At 33.8% G+C, this 15,844-nt stretch overlaps 1 protein-coding gene across 3 annotated transcripts; it reads right to left on the bottom strand.

Moving 5' to 3' along the window:
- Nucleotides 1-1,767: 1,767 nt before the first annotated feature.
- Nucleotides 1,768-8,221, bottom strand: LOC18435664 (putative polygalacturonase At1g80170). Of its 3 annotated transcripts, none has more exons than XM_020667882.2 (10): nucleotides 8,130-8,221; nucleotides 7,765-7,920; nucleotides 7,286-7,420; nucleotides 6,808-6,975; nucleotides 5,813-5,830; nucleotides 4,602-4,809; nucleotides 4,310-4,391; nucleotides 3,331-3,439; nucleotides 2,727-2,741; nucleotides 1,768-2,224 (listed from the first exon to the last, which is right to left on the bottom strand). In XM_020667882.2, the coding sequence occupies exons 1-10, from the start codon at nucleotides 8,130-8,132 to the stop codon at nucleotides 2,000-2,002; spliced, it is 1,119 nt and encodes a 372-aa protein (XP_020523541.1). In that variant the 5' UTR covers nucleotides 8,133-8,221; the 3' UTR covers nucleotides 1,768-1,999. The 3 variants fall into 3 exon arrangements, with proteins under 3 accessions (XP_020523541.1, XP_088709236.1, XP_088709237.1); XM_088853110.1 differs by having other exon boundaries at nucleotides 2,625-2,741; XM_088853111.1 differs by lacking the exon at nucleotides 2,727-2,741.
- Between the last annotated feature and the right edge of the window lie 7,623 nt (nucleotides 8,222-15,844).

Raw genomic sequence — 15,844 nt, forward strand, 5'->3', positions numbered from 1 at the left:
TGGTAAGCGTCTAAACAATAATGAGTATGGTGAATCCATTTTAAACTAGTAGAGGGAATTTTGTTGATAATAAATATTGCAGTATGAAAGACTTCAACCCAAAATCTTTTATGAATTCTTGCATGAAACATATTGTAAGGCCCAATTCTACAATATTTCGATGTCTCCTTTCAGCTATTCTATTTTGCTCAGGGGTTCTCGGACATGATGATTGTCGCAAGATACCATTGTCATTAAAATGATCAATAAATTCTTTCTTAGCAAATTCGGGTCACCTTTGTTGGCTCCAAAAAAAATTTGTTATCCAACAAAAGCCATATTTTGATTTGGATATGAGTGTCTGTCAGAGATATAGGATTGATTTCTAATCTCATGACTTTAAAGAAGAGGTATAATTTCAGAATATGAAGGAATCAGAAGCTTAAGCATAGTGGTCACAAAACTCTCATATTTTTTACCAAGTCCACTAAGAAGCCAAAATACCTTATTTTCATCCAGCACAGGTTTTCCAATAGCCACTAAATCATCACAAATATTATTGAATTTACATATGTATTATGACATGGGTGAATTCTCTTTCTTGCAGATCACAAATACTATTGAATTTACATATGTATTCTGATAGGGTTGAATTCTCTTTCTTGTAGATTTGGAGCTGCTGAGTAAGTTGAAACTCTCTAGCTTGAGAATTACCTACAAAGGTATTCTTCAGGTATTTCCAAACTTCTGCATAAGTCTTAAGGCCAACAACAATGTTAATGCTATTTTCTAAACTTCTGCAAAAGTCTTAAAGCCAACAACGATGTTAATGCACTTTTCTAAACTTCTGCAGAAGTCTTAAGGCCAACAACAATGTTAATGCACTTTTCTGATATTGTCACTATCTATGATCCAGGCTTTAAGAAGCCGGTCGGACTTTAGCCATAATTTGTAATCTGGATTTTCGATTTCACTCTTACCATCAAGAGAGTCTATTGGAGCATAAAGATTTTCGATAATAGAGAATAATTGATATTTTTTTTTGTTTTGAGGTTTCGGGTGTGTAAGAGTATGGGTGTTGATGTTATAGATACTCTTTATATGGGACGTGAAGACAAACATGTTGTGAAGGTTTATGTAGACGTGAAGACAAATAAATGATCAAAAAGACTTGAAGACAAATAAATGATCAAAAAGTTTATGTAGTGACGGCACCTATCAATGAAGGGAAGCAAGGAGAGCGAAAGGATTTTTTTTATTTAGGAGACAGGGAGAAATACTAGATGGGAAAATTAAGGACGAATTGAGGAAGAGGATGGGACTGACCTTTAAAGACAAATAAAAACGGAAATACTTGATTCCTCTCTAAATTGTCTTTCTATGTCGACTCTACTTCACGGATCGATTGCGCGCTAGCAACAACTACTTTGATACCATATATAAAGAATTTTAGGGAGATACCATAAATAATTATAGAGAGAGAAGAACTTTTGAGAAGATAATTGTGCCCCATATTGATTTCTTGTGTTTTTTTTATTGTATATATAATAGTAATACAATGGTAATATATTTTTTTACTAACTGCAACTGTAATATCACTCTATCAGTTTTTCTTTCCTTAAATATTACATCCTTTCAGTATGATGATATAACCAAAAAACCATGAACACGTATCCGTATTACATAGGTGCCCAACTTTCAAAAAACAATAAACTTTGATTCTTTTGATTTAAATAATAAGAATGAAAAAACCTACAAAAAAAAAAAAACTATAATGAAGAGAAGAAATGAGAATTAATCATTATATTATAAATTGGGCTATAATGGTTTACATATAAACCCTTACAGGTTTCTTTGCCCATTACAAAAGAGTGGTGTATGCCCTTTAACCTAAGGTTCCAAGCTTGAAGATTGTGATCCAAAGCCTCCAATCCAATCCCTAAAAGGTGATAGAGAGAGAGAGTAGTAATGGATCAAAGGTGAGAAAGAGAGAGAGACAGAGAGAGAGAGTAGTAATGAATCAATCGAGGCATGGCTTGGGAATGACTTGGCCTTTGGCTGAGCCAAAGGCATTGAGGCAATAAGACACAGTCTTCTCCCCATCAACTGTTTTCAGGTCTATGCCATCAAGAAGGATATTAGTGCAAGCCACACTCTTAGAGCAAGCCAACGTCACTGCCTCTGGTCTGACTGAAGTTCCCCTTACTCCAATAAATTTCACCCCTTTCACTTGAACAGCTGATGTCTATAGAAAACCAAACACAAGATGAACAGTCATTCCGAACTGAAACAATATTTTATAAAGAGAAAGTATCGAGAAGATGGTTTTCTTTTGTAAAATATATCACAATCATTTCTAGCTGTCAAAATGAAGTGCGGCTATTGCCGATGTGCCACTCACCACACTCAAAATCCGAGAAAATATTTCTCATAAAAATGATACCCCACCTACCTGATTTCACATCTAACGGCTGAGAGTGATGGTAAGGTAAACATTCTTATACTTACAATCTCTTCTAAGAGATTGCACTCATCTATATAAATTCAATGTATATCACAAGCTTAATGTTGCAATTTACCAATTTTAGTCAATAATTATTTTAGATGATAAATTAAAGTTTGTGAAGAGAGTTTATGACACTCACTTTATTTTGGCAACGATAATTAGAATCACAATAGTATTGATCAATAATGATCGGACGGTCCACATTGTCCATGGTTATTCTTTCAAAGGTGATGTCACTTACCGTCCCAGCCCCTCCCTAAAAGAAGAAAGAAGTTAGAACATGTTAGTTAATAGCTTATTATAGAATATAGACCTTTATGGTGCTGCTGTGATTTGTTCGTGAGATTGTGGCAATTGTGTTTTCTGGTTGTGCATTGTTTAATTGTCAATTAAGGGAAAAGGGAAAATTAGGGAAGGGATTTTCATGCCTGAATACAATTTATTTATTTGAAGATCTACAATTGTTTGATCTCTATAAAACAGTTGAAAGTGAATTAAAACCAATGTTACACACTGATGCCATTTGCAGTAGACATTGTTGTTAATTCAATCCCGGGTATTTCATCAAAATTAGGGCTGGTACAACATGTCTTGGGTTATGCCAAAGCTGGCGTAGGTTCGTAGAGGAGGCGATAAATGGCCATCCGAGCTTCGCCTTTGGCCAAATTTTGTGCCGCCAGCCCAAGCCATCCAACCCATTGTTAGCCCTAATCAAATTGAAATAACTGCATGTCTCTTGTCACATAATTTTATTAATTTTTATAAATTATATGTGTATAGAGGTACATACAGAACCCCCTCCTAACTGATTTACCAAAAAAATTCACTTCGATAATTAATCTTACCTGCCACGTCTTAATACGGACTCCATTTGTTGTTCCTGTCATGTTAACGTCTGTCACGTGCACACCTTGAACGTTTGCTTTTTCTGTTCCCTTCCCCAAACTTCCAATACTGTGCATACACAGAGAAATCGTTCTTAAAATGTTGACCCATTTAAAGATGAGCACGGCCACATTATTGACTTACTCCATCAGGGAAAAAGTCCTGCCCTATCAATGGGGATTTTTATTTTTTAGAATCATCAGATGAGTATTACTTTATAAAAAAAACGAGATTCCTACAAACAGCGTCGGATATGACCATTCAAACCTTGGATCGCCTTTATTTAATCTGAGACGGTTTTTCATGCACAGGGAGAGTATGTTTTATTTTTTTCTTTTTCTTGCTGAAAAAAAAAAAAAAAAGCTTGTTCCACAATGAGATGTATAATATAAAAATATATATATATAGATATTGAGTATTAGAAATAGTGCATCTTGTAAGATATTATCTAGATAGTCCGTTTTTAATATTTTCATACGTTTACATATCTACTTGACTTTAATCATTTTTTGAGTTTAAAATTTTATAATTAGATATAACAATAGATTTTCAGATCAGCCTAAGAAATTTTTTGAGCCAAAATTATGTGTTATGATAAAATTTAGAGGTGGGGCTTAATTGGATTGTTTAAAGATACAACCTGATGGAAACCACACCCTTAAAATATTATTACTACGAGCGACGAAGTAAATGTACATTATGCTCACAAGTATTTGAATTTAACAGTTTAGTACTTATTCCATTGACGGCCAAAATTCATTTACACTTGCGCTTAAAAAAATTTCCCACCAACCGCAGGAGCATGTAATCTTTTGCATTAAAAGAGTCTTAGTTCTCTCCTTTTGTTTTTCCAAAATCCAAATTGTAGAATGAGCTGTGATAGAGAGAGAGAACAAAATTTGCTTTCAAAGAATTGTGAAGAGAGAGAGAGGGAGGGACCTTATGCCATGACCAGGGCCGCAAACTATGTGAGAGATATTGAGATTGGAGCTTCCAGGTCCAATAGAGATGCAATCGTCTCCTGAAAAGTGAATAGCTAGATATATTAGAACTTATATTGAAATTTTTAACGAAAATTGCAAAAATTATGAAAAATCAAGAGACTCTGGCCATTGAATTGAATAAGCCCTTATGGAAGGGTTTTTTGCCCCAAATTTGCTGGGCTCCGGATTTCGAATCCGTAACTGGCTATTTTTAAAACAATGTAATCAACAAAATTAAAACCACAAACCTGTTCCTATGTTGCAATTCTCTATGGTTACTGAGCTAGAGCCCTGTATGTGAATCCCATCTGTGTTAGGGCTATCTCCTGGTGCCCTTATGGTGAGATGAGATAAAGTAACAGATGTGGATTGCTCTATGCCCATATGCATTTGTTGGCTGTTCACAATATTGAGCCCACTCACCCTCACATCACTTGAATACTCTACCGTAAGTGCCTGTGATCAACATTATAATGATTGTTATGTTCATACTTGTTAGAGCCCATAATGAAACGAATAGGAATACAATGAAACAATTTTCAAAAACCATGTTGAGGTCCAAGTGCCTGTGATTAATTATGTTAATATTTGTTAGAGCTCATAATGAACCTGTTGTATAGTAACATAATGATACGATCTTCAAAAATCATGTTAATGCCATCATTTGTTTGATCCAAATTTTAAAATATATACTCTTTTCATTTAAATGGAAAATTAGAAAACAAAACAAAAAAAACAAAAACAAAAAAAAAGAAAACAAAACAAAAACAATGTAGAAAGTGTTTTTTAGCCCAATTAACGTAGGCCGTCCATTTTGGTTAGATACTTAGATCTAGGCCTTAAAAGTATATTTTTTCTTTCCAAGTTTTTTAGATAGCTTTATTATCATTAGATTTAAAACGTTAACAATAAACAATTGATTTTGAATTCATAAAGGACTAGATCTTGAAATTCATCAAATGGACGATCTAGATTCATTGTTGGAAGGGACTCATTTTGACCATATATAAGGTGTAAATTAAATGTTTTTTTAGATAAAAATGTGTGTGTCAAATTTTATATCATGCAAAGTTGAAATTGCTGAAATGGTTAAAATGTTAAATAGTTGATAAATTACGTGTATTTTGTATAAATTTTCCTTGTTCGTAATGATGATAGTATGTAAAATATTAGTGGGAAAAAAATAAAATAAAAGGGGCCTCAGACCTAATCTTTGATCATTTCCATCTGGTTTATTAGCTGATTAGTAGATACTTAAAAAGACGGCATATTTCTATAGGGAGAATTCCAAAAGGCAGGCACAATCTTGCATTTAATGAAATGGATCATGAGAAAATAAAGTTAGGAATGAAATTAGGTAACGATTAATTGTGACAAAAATGTTTTGTTGCAAAAATAACTGGCACTTCTAGCTGTCAAAGGCTACATCCGTAGCTTCCTCCAAGGAAAGGGCACTAACCGTTGGATTTGCACATATCTGCAAAAAAGAAAAAGAAAAATACCAAGAATTAAAAACTATTAAGCCAAGTAATTTTATAGAGTGACTTTTCTATTTACTTCCACATACATAATCATTTATATGCCTTTCAGTTAGGGGTGGCAATAGATCCGGACTCGACCTGGACCCGTCGGGTATACTCGATACGGGTCCGGGTATGGATCCAACATTTGGACCATGTGGCTCAAGTCCGCGTCCAAACCCTGGACTCGAACATTATTCAGGTCCAGGTCCAGTTGAACCCGATCCGTACCCATAAACCATTGGAGATAAGATACTTCAAGCCCTATCCGTTTGGGTTTATTAAACATCATAAGTAGTAAGAACTCGTAGTCATCTTTAACTATTAAATGACAAATCAGATGGTTTGAAATATAATGGCAGGTGATTGTGACTTTGTTGCCAATAATATAGATATTTGTTGTCAATAATATTATATGATGTAAAAAAAAAAACTAATTCTCAGGATGGCAATGGATTGGACCCGAGACCCGGCGGATATGGGTATGAGACAAGTGGGGTCCGGGTCAAAAACAGGGACCCGAATAGTATTCGGGTCTGGATCGGGGTGACCTGACCTATTGCCACCTCTAGTTTCGGTAGATCTAATTTTTTGATTAAAAAAAAGCAACTTGAGAATAAGGTGACAATAATATCACAAATTTGTTATGACCAAGCAAACACCTCTACCGAGGTCTACCGAAACTAGAGGTAGATCTAATTTGATTAAAATAAGGCAACTTGAGAATGAGGTGACGATAATATCACAAATTTGTTATGACCTAGCAAATCTAATTTGTGGGAGCCTGTAATATTGTTTTTCAAATGAAATAACCATAATACCCCAGACACAACAATCTATACGTGCATGTCGACGAACACCAAAAAGATTAGCTTTCTCTATGTAATTCTTCAAATGAAATAACCATAATAAAAAATAATGCATAGACACTTACGTCTCCCTTGTTCTGTCTACAAGCCTGAGCCCACCAAGCAGGGCCATGACCATCTATTTTTCCAGACCCATCAACTATAAGCCCATTAACATGGGAGAATACAAGCCATGTTTCTTTACTAGCACCTTTCCATGAAGAAGGAGGTGGCCCCACAATATCTCCTTCCACCTACACAAAAATTTCAATATTCATTACTTTTGTAACAAAAAGGTTTATGACAAAAATATACTATACAAAATGTACCTAAGAGATGAACTATTTAGTCTTGTACTCATATTTTTTATTTAATTTCAAAAATCTCTTCAAATACACATGATCTTGAAATAATTGAAAATGACTAAAATGTCAAAAAAAATCAATAAGCTTGGTGTATTTTGATAAATTTCTATAATTATAACTTAAAGCATACAAATGTGGAAAGTGTACTATAATATATGGAGTGAGTCCACAGTATTGGAAGAAAGTTATATGTATTTACAGTAACATGAACATGATTGGATTCACATGGTCCTGTAAACTGAATTGGTCCAACCCTGAACAAGTTTCCTGATGGAATTATCATCTCTGGTGAGCCTTTTGCACTGCAAGCTGCATTCCATGCCTTGGCAAATGCCTGTAAAAACAACAAATGTGAGTCCCAAGTCAATCAAAATGAAGCAAGATTTTGAGTTTTGGAGTTTGGACATTGTTTTAAAACTTGGTCAAGTCAACTCGGACCTATTTGGGCTTGGCAGGGTGCTGGGAGCGTAAAAGAACCAGTCAGACTCAGCCGGTTCTTACGGTTTAACATTACTCGGCCGAGTCTATAAAGAAGACACAGACTCAGGACCCTGTCGTGTCCCAAGTCTGAGCCATTTTTTAAAGTATTTATATTTGGATGAATAGATGTCAAGAAATGGTAGAAAATTTTGAGATTTGGAAGAGTAAATGTATATGAAAGCATGAGTTAGAACATACATCAGTGTCATCTTTCATGCCATCACCCTTGGCTCCATAATCCATGACATCAAAGCTCTTGGAAGTAGAAGTAGAGTCCGATAAGGGAAGAGTCCTAGCCCCACATAGACCAGCCAAACCCCAACACATGAATAGAGCAAAAATTGAGTATTGAGCCTGCAAGAGAGAGAGAGAGAGTTAAAACCCCATATTAGAGAGAGAGAGAGAGAGTTAAAATACCATATTAGAGTGAGAGAGAGAGAGAAGAGTAAATAATTGGAATCTGAAAACCAAGCAAAATTGCCAAGTTTTTAAGCTCCAAAAACACCATCTCTCAATGTAGAGTGGCACTAAAATGAATGTGGGCAGGAAGAAACAACACTAACCATTGAAAACAATGAGAGGGGAAGAGTGAGAGAGGCAAAAGTAGAGATAGAAAAAGAAGAGAGAGATAGAAATCAATAGCTCTTAGTTGCATGAACTAAAGGTTGAAAGGATCACCATTATATAGAAGCATGGACTGCACAGCCATATCCTAAGTATAGGGACTTAGATACCCAAATTTAGCAAAATCAGTTATTTGGTATACATATGCAGGCTGGAGATTCTACATGACCAAAATACCCTTTTGTTTAATTTTGAAATGACTAACTTTCCCCAGCCTTTTTCTTAATTAATTTCTTAAATATAGCTTAATGACAATGATTATTAACTAAGAAGGTATTTTGATAATTTGGCCCCTTTGATGTTGACTAACCGTCAAATTTAATAAACGATAGTCAGGACGTTAATCTAGTAATCAATCGAATTGAAAAATAAGCGGTTAATCCGGGATGTTGATCTAGTGCTCAACCAAAATGGGCCATTCAGTGCTAAAAAGGGTTGCATTTTCTCTAAGGAAAGCTGGACCGCATGATTGCATATGCGGTTCAAAAAAATGTAACGCATCCATCTTTAAGATGGATGCAAGTAGATGTTTCATCTAAAAACAATGGAAACTAACGGTCCAAATGTTTTCTTACTAAAAGTATTATATCTAGTTTTTAAAATTTATTTATTTTTGTATATTCATGATCTTCTTGTTAGAGATTACATGTCCTTAAAAATTAAGTCCAAAAATCCATCTCAAAAATAGATTTATTAAGAAATCCGCATTACTACATATACGAGCTTGGCCGCATAGAAATCGGGTCCTTACTCTAATGGGGGTTGATCAAGAATGGGTTGATTCAAAATTTAAATTTTATTTTTATTAAGTGCATAGTAAGAATGGGTTGATTCAAAATTTAAATTTAATTTTTTAATTAATTTTAAGTTTTTTTCTATAGAAGATATGAAGTGGCTTAAATTTTGCAAAAGTCCACTCTTTATGCAGGAAGGTTGAATACGTTTTGTTTTGTAGGGGTAGGGTTGAGGTAGGTTCGTCTTTAAGGATTAGAGGCCTACCTCTTAACACTACCGTGTAATTACCGTGAAAGGAAGGTTTCATTCTTAGTTGGAAAATCTTTATACATATATCCTTTTTAGAGGAGGAAGAGAATTTGTTTTAAAAGATTGGACGTTAGGAAAGTGGCCGGGTATGGTAGCATCCCAATATCTACTTATCACGGTTTTCATTTCTGCTGAAACTATCCATTCACACCTTCAAAAAACAAAACTCTCTCCCTAATGTATATGAAAAAATGGGTAGGGGCTGTCTTCCCGATTGAATTATCAAAAATAAATATATAAAAAGATTGGAGGTTATCTATTTAGGTAAGAGGTAGAAGCAGTGTAGGAAAAATAGAATCGGAATAGTTAACCGGATATGGGCTCAAAAGCGGTTCAACTGGCATGACCGTTAAACTGGCCAGTTCAACCGTTCTAACCGGACAAGTCCCGAGTGGTCAAAAAAGTGTTTAAAGCAAAACAAATCTAATAAAATATGAAAAGTATAATTAAATAATGATCTAACGGGCAAGTCCCGAGTGGTCAAAAAAGTGTTTAAAAAAAAATAAATCTAATAAAATATGAGAAGTATAATTAAATAATGATTAAAAAGCACATCTAAATGAAGTTGAAAATTAATGAAAAAAAATAGATTTTAAAGAATCGATTTGTGTTTAAAGGTATTTTTAAAATTTTTCAAAAAAGATGAAAAAATATAAAATAAGTATTAATAGCCAAAAATATTTCCAGTCTATGCCAAAATGATTAAAAAAAAATACATTAAGATATATTACAAACAAAGCTCCTTTTTTTTTGGAATTTTATATATTTTTTTATTTTATTTTTTTAAAATACCCAGCCGATCATCAAAATCGATCGAAACCAGAACCAACGTGTGGCCGATCCTGATCAAAACAGGCAGCTATCGGTTAGACAGATTGAGTTTTCCTTCAATGGGTAGAAGTATAGAGAGAGACCTTGTAGTGTACTGGAGAAGCTCACATCTCCCCGCAGTTTTACTATTTTCTTGTGGATTTCTTGTCAATTGACTTTTTCTCTCTCTAAAACATGATTGTATTTGGTTGTTCGTTGCCGGTGAATTTTCAGTTACGTCAGGTGGTATAAAAGCGTCGGTTCTTGTGGGATAGTAGTGTTTGTCAATAAGGCATCATGGTTGGTGGACACAGTCGATAGGCCGATACTTGGAATGAGCCCATCCATCGAGAACAAAAACTCCAAGACATTAAAATAAAAGATTTGATAAGGCAAGTTGAGGAGTTATGGCGCAAAACCGTGCCCACACACTCCACGTCGGGAGCCTCATATTCAAGATAACATATTATGGGATGTAATTGATCGACATGATTTGAAAACAAATGAGGTTAATGCTAACATAGGTTACATAAAATTCAACAGGTTGTGGATTGGGTTCACCTCTAATGTTTGATATTTACTTAGATGAAGAACAACATTTTATAAGATATCTAATTTACAATGATGATCAAGATTTCATGGTTAAACTGATATTTGACAAACAAAACAAAAGACTCAAAGAAGAACCAATAAGTAAAGTTAGTTCAGTTATCAAAAGAGCTCATCTCAAAGATACTCTGTTGTTATGTTTTAAAAGTCCTATCTCGAAGATGCTCCGTTGTTTGTTGTTTGTTTTAGGGTTGAGCATAAAAACATTAAACGGATTATATGGATGAACTAATTATATGGCTGAATATAATCTGTTGTCATACAAGGATCCTTTGTTGGAGGGTTTCTCAGTTTTGATATAAAATCATTGTATTTTGATTAGTGCAATAACCCACAAGTCACAATTATGTTTTCAATATTTGAGATGAAGAACGTTATGGGACTAATACAAATTTATCTCCGAGTTTTTTCCAACCAATAGAGAGTAATACATATCAATAATGGGTTGAATCAAAATTAAAATTTTATTTTTTTACTTTTTTTATTAAGTTTTGTTTTAGAATATATGAATTGGCTTAAATTTTGAAAGAAATCATTTTTTTAATATAGGAAGGTTGAGCACGTTTTTGTTTTTTGTTTGTAGGAGTTGGGTTTAGGTAGGTTCTATCTTGAGGATTAGAGGCCTACCTTTAATATTACCGAGAAAGGAAGGATTTCTTTAAGCAGGAAGGATTTCGTTTTTAGGGAGAAGATGTTGATATATATAATGGAGGTTATCTAATTGGTTAGGAGGTAGAAGTTTCTTAGATGATAGAAATAGATTTATGGGGCTTGTTTTTGTATTAAAAAAAAAACAGTTTGACGTGTATAGGGAGACCATTCTGTGGTTTTTTACCTTCTCTTTTTTTTATTCTTGTGGTGCGTAGGGGAGGTCTTGACCGCCCGTGTTTTGTACCCTTTTCTTGCGGATTTTTTTCTCAAGACACTATTTCTCTCTCTTTCACATATTGAGGCCCCATTTAAATGTCCAAGTAGTGATACCCCAGCCTCATCTTTACTAGCCTTATGCCACAAGCATGAAATTCCAAACTTTATAATTACCCTAACCAGTGCTGCCCTCGCCCTTTCTTGTTACCGGTAAAAGAGGTAGGTTTCTTTTTGTTGGTATTCACAAAAGAGAGTATCAATCGTCAAGTTATACCCTGAATAGTAGCGAGCCAAACTAATGCATCACGCATTCTGATGTAACTCCACGAGGAACCCCATCTGGATAGGCTTTGATGTGACAAAGAGTTGAAATTCGATATTTTTTGCTCCATAACTGTAGAGAAAAACAGATGTCACAACACCATAACAATTCGCTTCTCAATTAATGTAATATTATCATACTAGTCCAAAACTCATTACCAAATAGAAAAAAAAAGAAGAACCAAAAAAGTTGGAAGAAAAAACTAATCTTTCGTTCAAGAAAAACATGGCCTACACGAAGGCATCACAATCTTGACATCCAAGATTAACACAGGTGACGCGGATTACAGAAAGACGTTACAATCTTGATATCCAAGATTACCCTTAAACATATGTTCTAATTTTCCCACCACAAACCTCTTTTTTAAATAGATGTTTTTACGACCATAATTCCTACAATAACTACCCATTTATAACTGTAACTACTAACCTACACCAATAACTACTAACGACCTAATAGTTTCCCAACTTCTTATTACACAAACTCACAAGTACAACGTCACTACATCATTGATAATGAAATAACATAAAAATTAATATACTTTCTAGAAAATAAACTTTAACAATTTTAACATCCCCTCTTAAAGTGATCATTTTAGAAAACTAGACTATGTGTACACGATTATCTTCATCATTTCCCGAAATTGAAAATCCGGCCATTTAGCAAGACACCAAAAAGATTCTCAGATTCCACCAAGTAGAGTTGCATAACCCACCCTAGAATAGAGGTAACGTTGAGAATATATTCCCTCTTTAACCTGCCTCCAAATAGGTTCTTCCGCATCAAACCATTAGACCTTCCACTGAATCCATTTTCAAGGAGAAAATTGATCTTTTTCACCGAGAAAATCAAAGCAACATAACCACCACCATGTGGCTCTGATACCATTTAGAGAAGATGGATGACAAAACCCTGGAACAATCCGCTCCTCAATTAGTGTAACATGGTACACTAACTCAAAACTCACAACCAAATAGAAAGAAGAAGAATAACTAAAATGAGGTGGAAGAAAAACGAATCTTTCATTCAAGAAAAACATGAAGTACACAAAAGCATTATAATTTTGACACCCAAGATTAACCTTAACACATGTGACCCCGTGGTACATAAAGGCATTACAAGCTTGACACCCAAGATTAACCTTCAACATGTGTCTCAATTTTCCCACCACAGACCTCTCTTTTAAATAGAGGCTTTTACAACCATATTTCCTACAATCATTGTCCACTTATAATTATAACTACTAACCTACAACAATAACTACTAACCACACAGTAGTTTCACAACTTCTTATTACACAAACTTACAAGTACAACTTCACTACATCATTGATAATGAAATAACATAAAAACTAATATAATTTCTAGAAAATAAACTTTTAACAATTTTAACAATAACTCTTACCTTTCCCAAGACACTAAAAGGCCATTTGGCTCCCCGGATTTTTCAATCATGTGGAAAAGTGTATCCTGAAATTGGTATTTAGTGAAATTAGTATTTCCTGGAATATAGTGTATACTATTTGGATTGCACCTCGTAGAAACCATAAAAAAGTAGAGTTCATTGTTTGGATTGCCTGAAATATTTTTTTAAAAAAAAAATGCAAATCCTCTCTCTCTCTCTTCCCCCTCTCTCTCTTATTGCTTCCTCCATGCAATGTCAAGAAGCGGTCTTCCTCCCTTTTCAAACACCAAGCCCAAGCCAGATATCTCTCACTCCAGAATAACACCAACATAGATAACAAAATTTTATATAATTTCTCTCTCTAAAACTCAAAATTTGAGATAGTCTTTCTTTAAAAATTTGATATAGTTTCTCTCTATAAAATTTGATGGGGTTTTTTCCCTAAAATTTTAATACACTTTCTATTTCTAAAACTTAAAATATAAAATAGTTTCTCTCTCTAAAAAATTTAGATAATTTCTCGCTCTAAACATTTTAAATATTCTTTCTCTAAAATTTGATATTGTTTCTCTCTCTAAAATGTTAATACAATCTCTCTTTCAAAAACTTAAATTTTAAAATAACTTCTCCCTTTACAATTTTGAGTTTGTGTAGAGCTGCAACTCAAATCTCATTGAAAAGATACGTTCTGGCACTATAAAATTCTTAAGTCGATCATATCAACCTCAACAAATATAGATCTAATATATATATATATATATATATATATATTTCAAACCCTAAAATAGTATATCTTTTTCGGTAAAAAAGTAGTATATCTTGTTACTCATTGTTTGGACTGTAGCTTTGTAACAATCCTAAAATTTCAAAAAAAAAAAAAAAAAAGGGGGGAAATGATGCTTTTAATAGGTGATGGTCTGATTGAGTATGATGGTCCTTGGGGACCATCACTATTTTCAAAACTTTTGCTTTGGATTAACTTTTGCTTTGCCTTTACTTTTTTCCTTTGCCAGCTTTTGCCCCATGCTGCTTGCAGCTGGCAGCGTCCTTTAGCGGACGTGGTTTTCGTACGATAAAAGTCTGCTTTTAACGCGACACCTCAGGTATGAGGTAGAGCGTAATAAAATAATATAATAATACGTTATAAGAATTTAAATAGGGGAGGTGAGCACTTTTACCCTAGAAAATTTTGAGATCTCTCTCTCTCTAGCAGAATTTTATCGATGTTCCCTCTCAAATATTTGTGGGTAAGTGATATCGTCTTCCTGAAAAATAGTATATTTTTAATAAATAGTGATATTTCCGTCTAGGATCTTTATTTTATCAGTTTTGTGTGTAAGTGACCTCATTGTCTCGAAAAATAATCCATTCTTTTTAAAAATAAAATGAAATAATTATTTCTGCTTATTATCATGAATTTTAGGCGCGATAAATTTTATGCGCACGTGACCTCATTATCTTGAAAAATAATCTTTTTAATAAACATTGTGATATTTTATCTATGTTAGAAATTTTGAATGCTGTAAATTAGAAAAATAAATTTATTTATTTTTCTTGTCTATTGTTAGAAATAAATGTGATATTTCTGCTTTTAGTAAAATTGTGATATTTCTTTCTACTGTATTGAATATTTAGACATTGTAAAATTCATGTGCCAATGACTGCCTTATTATTTAAAAATTGACATTTTTGCAATTAATTATAGTATTGTTGTGAAATGTTTATTTGTGAATTGATATTCCATAAATTGTGATAATTCCGTATTCTTGAATTTTTATAAGAGTTTTTCTATACATATTAAATTGGCAATTATGCTAGAATGCCTTTACAAACTGCTACCTTTCTAAATTTGAGCCCAAAATATTTGATTGGTTATTTTTGAAATATTATAGAGAGTGACTGTTATTAATGGTTTAAGTGAAATTCATATTAATGGTTTCAGTGATATGTTGAGTACATGATATTGCTGCTTTCGAATGTTTAAAGAGATTTAGAAATAATTTAAGTATGCAAGTGGACTCATCCGGTTCGTCGGTGAGGTATAAGTGGACCTATCCGGGACGTCGGTACGGATTAAGTGGACTCATCCGGTACGCCGGTGAGGTATAAGTGGACCTGCAAGGATTAAGTGGACCTATCTGGGACGTCGATAGGGATTAAGTGGACCTATCTTGGACGCCGATAGGGATTAAGTGGACCTATCAGGACGCTGATGGGGTATATAGGTGACCTACTTGGGACGCCAGTAGGGTATTTTGTGAAATCCTTTGAATTATGCATTGACGCGTTAAAGTGTTATGTGCATTTCAATTATTCGGATTATACTTAATTATGCATTTATTGAAAGTGAAACTGTTGATGCATTTCTGTTAATAGATCTTCTTTTTGAAAATATTGATATCTTTCAACCATGATTATTTTTAGAATTATGATGATCACTTACTGAGTAGCCAAACTCATCAAACAATGGTAAACATTTTTCAGGATAACTGCGGTTTCATTTGTGTCCTCGTCAAGATCAACTTTGGGAAGATATTGTAGTTTTGCTTAAACCTTCTTTTGTTACTTTGTAAGACCTCGCCACTGTAAATTTATCCT

The sequence above is a fragment of the Amborella trichopoda genome, chromosome 12 (genome assembly GCF_054954075.1).
Source record: "Amborella trichopoda isolate Santa Cruz 75 chromosome 12, AtrichopodaSantaCruz75HAP2 v2.0, whole genome shotgun sequence".
Lineage (NCBI taxonomy): Eukaryota > Viridiplantae > Streptophyta > Magnoliopsida > Amborellales > Amborellaceae > Amborella > Amborella trichopoda.

Excerpts from the sequence above, each read along its gene's own strand:
- LOC18435664 (XM_088853110.1), bottom strand. Across the intron at positions 2,742-3,330 it reads TCCGTATTAAGACGTGGCAG|GGAGGGGCTGGGACGGTAAG; the intron begins GTAAGATTAATT and ends TTCTTCTTTTAG. Across the intron at positions 2,225-2,624 it reads ATTATCGTTGCCAAAATAAA|ACATCAGCTGTTCAAGTGAA; the intron begins GTGAGTGTCATA and ends GGTTTTCTATAG.